This window comes from Adiantum capillus-veneris, chromosome 13 (assembly GCF_014529385.1).
Source record: "Adiantum capillus-veneris isolate H3 chromosome 13, ASM1452938v2, whole genome shotgun sequence".
NCBI lineage: Eukaryota > Viridiplantae > Streptophyta > Polypodiopsida > Polypodiales > Pteridaceae > Adiantum > Adiantum capillus-veneris.
The window spans coordinates 123506698-123512794 of record NC_140943.1 but is presented as its reverse complement, the minus strand read 5'-3'; the positions used below and the strand labels follow the sequence as shown (position 1 = coordinate 123512794).

Sequence of the window (6097 nt, the reverse complement as noted above, 5' to 3'; positions counted from 1 at the left end):
ATGCTCTTCTTGTCTTCATCTTATCAATGGCTTTTTCCACCATTTCCGTAGTAAATAAAGTACTAGCAGCAAGGCATGGCTCTAGCGGATCTGGTAATGGAGGCTGTCCAGATACCATATATAATGATGTTACATATTGACCCCAGATCTCAGGAGAAGTAATCGTCGGAGGCGGTGAATGCTCTTGAAATAAGCGCCATGCCTCATGTGAGTCCTGACTCAAGAAGAGCTGATATAAATCCTTCTCTAGTTTGGCTAAAAATGTCCTTTTCTTGCGACGTACTATACGCCGAAGAGCAATCCGAGACTGCTTATATGTGATGATCCCAAGTGTAAGCTCTTTCTGGACCTGGATTCTCGTCTCTCTGCATTCCTTGTCATACCAACTGTTTTGAGGCATGTTCCCAGCTCCTCTCTTCTGATCAGGTTGAGTATGTGGGTATGCCTCTTGTGCTGCTCCATGTAGTATCTCTGTTAACTGAGAAGTAATCTCCTCTACAGTATATACTGGCTCGGCTGCCCGCATCCTATTATAGATCTTTTCCACATAGACTGAATCAGTTTCTGGCGTGAAAGTATATCTTGTGTGTGTCTTCTTCCTTTGTACTTGAGAGGCATTGTATTGGAAGGAGATTGATAAGGTCAAGAGAGCATGATCCACTGCAATCCCACCCGGTCTGGGTCCCACCTTAAAGTATTTGATACTAGAAATAAAGCTTGGTGAAGTCATGACATAATCCACTGTACTTGCCCCATGCCTGTGTGGGAAGCATGTGAATCCCCCAGATAACGGGAAATTCTCTAGACCATTAAGTACGGCCAAACCATGTATGGTTGCCATCTCCATGAGATGTCTCCCATATTCAGTGTGTTCTTTATCCTGTGAGTTTCTAGTAAGCCCCCTTTGTGATAAATCCACTTCTCTGAGCATTTCCTCAGAAGTATCATAGAATACTGCTTGAGAGTTGGCTGTCCTAGCATTAAAGTCTCCTAAGAGAACTATGTCTCCATCTCCAGAGAACTCCCATATGTCATTATTCAATATGGAGAAAGGGGACTGTCCTTTAGGTGAGGAGTAGACTGAGGTACTTGGAGGGAAGTAGCATATAGCGATATATAGAAATCTACTTGTCTCGGCTCTCATTCTCACCCACATATACCTTGCTTGCTCATCTTTCCTGATAATCTGTAGTAGTGGTTTCAGCTCCTCTTTAAATAAGACTGCTACTCCTCCTGACCCCCGGCTACCCTATAGAGATCTCTTGTCTGGTCGACCAGCTGTTTCCCATAAATAACCCTTCACATGTAGCATACGCTGTCCCGGTATCTGGTGTGTCTCTGAGTAGAAAACTATGTCTCTGTCCGTAAAGCTGTCTTCAAAGGCACCTACATCTAGCCTATATGACCCATTACAATTCCACGCCGCTATCTGGAGCGTCGCCCCATAGGTCTCGCACCGTCATGCTGAGCGCTTTTCCAGAACCACTACTTTCCCTCCTCTATAAAAGGCGATTTTCCCCTTTTCTCTTGCTGCCCTGAACTCTGGCATCAACTCTTGCATGTGTGCCACTTGTGCCGATGTAAGGTCATCTCCCAGGAAAATACCGGTTTTCTTAAGAGTTGGCCTCTTCTTTAGAAATTCTTTCCTTATTTCTATATTCGGGAAGCGGAGAATAAGTGCCCGGTCCTTTACGTTTCCCTTCTCATCGATTCCTTTCTTGCCCACTCTCCATGCACTTGTGTGAGTAGGCTCTGTGATGCCCATGCGTTGTAGCAGTTCCTTCACTTCTTCATCTACATTCTCTCTGTCTTTGACTCCTGTGACCGGCACATGCAGAGTCCGATTCTTCCTTTTCTGCTCTTCCTCAATGGTCATATTAATAATGGTAGAAGTAGGTGTGGTCTCGAGCATCTGGGCCTTCCCTTTCTTCGCATCCTCAATCCATTTCTGTGCTTCATCAACCTTTTCTTGTGTCTTAAAAACACGTTCCGCCCATGAAGATGCCGTTTTCGATTTCTGTTCATCTCCTTCCCGTAGAGTTTTCATTTGATCTTTCATGTCCTCGAGCTCCTTCAGCACCGAAGGTTGGTCGTCTCCCTTCTCCTTAGTTGCAGATTTGCAAGCCGCAAGTTCTCCTTTTAGCTCCTCAATTATTGCATCTTTTTCCCCCATGTGCTTTTCCATATTTGTTCTCCATACTTCCAAACTTGTGAAGGGCGCGCATATGCTGGGACTTGCTACGCGTAGGGTTGCTAGGACGTGCTACGCGTAGGACTTCTTCTGCTGCCTGCCCTTCCCGCGAGCTCCTGCTTGCTCCACCTCTCGCCCAAAACCCTAATGCACAGGCAGCGCTGCCCTGTGGAATGTTGCACGTTGCCCACAGAATGTTGCACACTGCTCGAACTGAGTGTGTAGAGAGAGAGAGAGTCACTATGCTGCTTGTCCCTAACGCATGAAACCTGTCACAGCCTCACGCTCAGCCCACCACAGACCTTCAGCCTCGCGCCAGACCTGCCTGCCACAGAGCTTCAGCCTCGCGCCAGACTTGCCCGCCACAGAGCTTCAGCCCGCCACAGACCTGCTCGCCCACCAGTCCTATCTCGGAGAGAGAGAGAGAGAGAGAGAGAGAGAGAGAGAGAGAGAGAGAGAGAGACGTGAAGGGAGAGCATGGACATCTCAAAAGATGCCTCAGCTTTGCCTTTTTTCCAAAAATTGACCACACTCATTCATTCATAATTAATACCTACCAAAAATAAAGTCGGATTTCTAGGTCGATACTCCTCAAATATTCTCTTTTGCCCCTCGCCTTTTCCAAGTCAGCCCCATCCTGCAGCTGGCTGCACAGAGAGCACCCTCCTCTTCTGCACCAATGCCCTTTTATCACCAGCCACATGTCATAACCAGGTCCGCTCCTCCTGCTTCTCCTCGTGACTATTTGACACCCCCCTTGTCAGGTGGGATGCCACCATCTTCGAACGATGTGGACCGTCCATTTATTCTCAAGAATAAAAAGATTCCGACCAATTGAACCCCTGCGACTCAAACCCACCACCTACGCCGTCGGTAGCCTTGACTCTCCCATTAAGCTATCGCGCGCCACTTGGAATGGAGGTGTGAACATAGAATTATATAGCAAAAATGACAAAGTCAAGGATCACATGTTGTTCACTTGGAGATCACTTTGGGATGGATGGGGTCACACTGCAATCACTTTGGGATAGTCGGGGTCACACTGTAATCGCTTGGTAATGGGTGGGGTCACAAGCTGTTCACACTGCAATCACTTTGGTCACTGCTTCTCCTCGTGACTATTTGACACTCCCCTTGTCAGGTGGGATGCCACCATCTTCGAACGATGTGGACCGTCCATTTATTCTCAAGAATAAAAAGATTCCGACCAATTGAACCCCTGCGACTCAAACCCACCACCTACGCCGTCGGTAGCCTTGACTCTCCCATTAAGCTATCGCGCACCACTTGGAATGGAGGTGTGAACATAGAATTATATAGCAAAAATGACAAAGTCAAGGATCACATGTTGTTCACTTGGAGATCACTTTGGGATGGACGGGGTCACACTGCAATCACTTTGGGATAGTCGGGGTCACACTGTAATCACTTGGTAATGGGTGGGGTCACTTTGGGATAGTCGGGGTCACACTGTAATCGCTTGGTAATGGGTGGGGTCACAAGCTGTTCACATGTTGATTCGAATTCACATAGGATCACTTGGCGGTCACTTGATGTTCACATCAAATTTATTTAGGGTTCACTTTAATTGTGATCACATGGTGATCGCTTGGGGATTAAACCACCATCGGACGGTGCAAAACCGATCCCGTCGTCCTCAATCAATAGAGACCGTAGATCCCACCTGACAGAGGGGGTGTCAATTAGTCACGAGGCCTGCTTCCACCAGCCCTTGCCCATGCTCGACCCTCCTCCTTCCTCCCCGCCCCCAATATGGGGCCGTTGCCTGGCCTGTACCCTGCATGGATAACCTTCGTGTAGACCTAGCGCACGCATGCCCCCTGCCTGCTCGTCTGAACACCACCTGAGCTCGCTTCGCTTAGTGCGCACGCGCACAGAGAGAGAGAGAGAGAGAGAGAGAGAGAGAGAGAGAGAGAGAGAGAGAGAGAGAGTTCTCTGTGCTGCACTTGTTGCAAACTTTTATAGAGAGGGAGGTCAGCAAATAGCCGCCTGCCGCCATAATGGTTTTGAGATAAAGTCTTCAAGAGGCTTCGAGACACAGGCAGAACCACGCGGCGCGTTCCAGAGAGATGGCTTTCGAGAACCTCTTCTTTCCTCCTTCCCTTGCCGGCGTTGACGCCATCTAGAAGGCATCGCCTCCAGATTCACCTTCTCAACGAATATTTTTAAAATCGAGCACATACTCTAGTTTTGAATCTTCTCTTTTTGTGGATTATGTTTCCCATGTCAAGGGTTGATGGTAAGTATGCAGAATCCTAGGCGTTGTACACCTCTCATACAAGTTCACTAAGAGTAGCTCCCTGCATAGGAGCACTCTAAATAGTATGTCCTAACCATAGAAGTCCCTTTTATTGAGCATTTCCATATACAATGTTGCAACGTATGAAGAGGCACACCCGCAATATATTACTTAGCACCAGACTTTAGATCTACAACACCATACCTCAATCCTTTCTAGCTTGCCAAGGCACATATGGACACGAAGTACTCTGCCAAATCTGTTCCTTGACAACACACAAGCCATTGGCACAAAGCATAGCACACTTACAAGCCTGCCAAAAAGAGTTCACTAATTGAAATTCACACGATAACAAAGCCGCATTATCATTTTAAAAAGTAATTAAAGCACTAACAGTATGGAAGGCCCGGGCCCTGTGCCTTAGTAAGCCACATGACCTTTGTAAGTATACATGCGGGTGTATATATTTGAATTACAAGAATTGTAGGTCTACTTCCTCATGAGTGCATGACACAAGCTCAAATCTCAAGAGAAAAAACCCTAGCTTTTCATAAGCAATTACATGTATGGCTAAGAAGAAGCATGCTGTGCTCTGAACAGAAAAAAAACACAGGAAGCATGGCCACCGACCAGCTTCTCTATCTTGAAATCCGATTGTGCGAAGCTGAAACCCTTAGCGCCCTTGCCTGCAAAGGACCTTGCAGCTTTGATAGCAATCCAAGGAGGGCCCCTTTCTGTTTTGCAGTAAGGGACCGAGGTCGAATGGTTAAATCCTCATCTGCCTTCAGTGCTAGTCTCTGTGATGTCATTTTGAAAATCCGTGCAAGTTGTTTCTTGAGAGGCCCAATTGTGTGCTTCACAAGGTCCAACCTCAATATGAATGCCTTTAAAGCTGCCTTCTCTAGTTGCAGACATTGAGGACAAGATGGATTGGCCTTGAAAACTTCTGAAACAGATTTCTCTAGGCAATCCGCATGAAATACATGCCCACACACAAGCACACCCACAACTGGCAAATCATTAGTTCCAACATACCCTTGAGAGCTCCAGGGAGACCTGTGCAACAGACTGCGAGAGCACAGCCCGCACTTTTCAAGGACAACATCAGACTCAATGTGACCAATGTCCTCGTCAGGCTGAGAAAAATCTGCTCTGATTCGTTCTAAAGGTAAGGGCAGACATGCATTGACACCATCTTCATCTACAGACCAGCTTAATTGAGAAACACTGTTCACATCTGACCAATGTAAAACATCCCTCGTTGAAGAAGCCACAAGTTGGGAAAGAGTGAGCGGTTGTTTGCCAACACTTTCTGAATGGCTTCCAAGTTCTTGAAAATCAAGCCCATTCTCAAACAGAAGTGCCCGATTTTGCCTCCCTGCTGATCCAAGAGATGAGATGCCATCTGACTTTTGCCGACCAAACAGACGCCTTGATCCCAATCTTGATAAGCAATGTCTACTGAAACGTCTGTAGATATACGAACAAGGACGTCGTGGTGCTGCTACAGCTATATCCTTGGAAAGCCTTCGAGAACTTGAGGATGATAAAGTGTCTGAGATTCCAGTAGATAAACAAACCTACAAACACAAAATTAGACCGTAAGGCATCATCTCTCAAAGTGAGAGAAACAAAATTCATTCTGA

The 6097-nt window shown here is 46.8% G+C and overlaps 1 protein-coding gene across 2 annotated transcripts in view; it reads right to left on the bottom strand.

Annotated features, from left to right (window-relative positions):
* Positions 1-4800: 4800 nt before the first annotated feature.
* LOC147444808 (uncharacterized) overlaps positions 4801-6097 on the bottom strand; it is a 52889-nt gene continuing 51592 nt past the window's right edge. For both annotated transcript variants that reach the window (XM_086527342.1, XM_086527341.1), the window contains one exon: positions 4801-6031. In XM_086527342.1, coding sequence (XP_086383468.1) covers positions 5090-6031 — 942 coding nt within the window. In that variant the 3' untranslated portion in view covers positions 4801-5089. The remainder of the gene's footprint in view (positions 6032-6097) is intronic.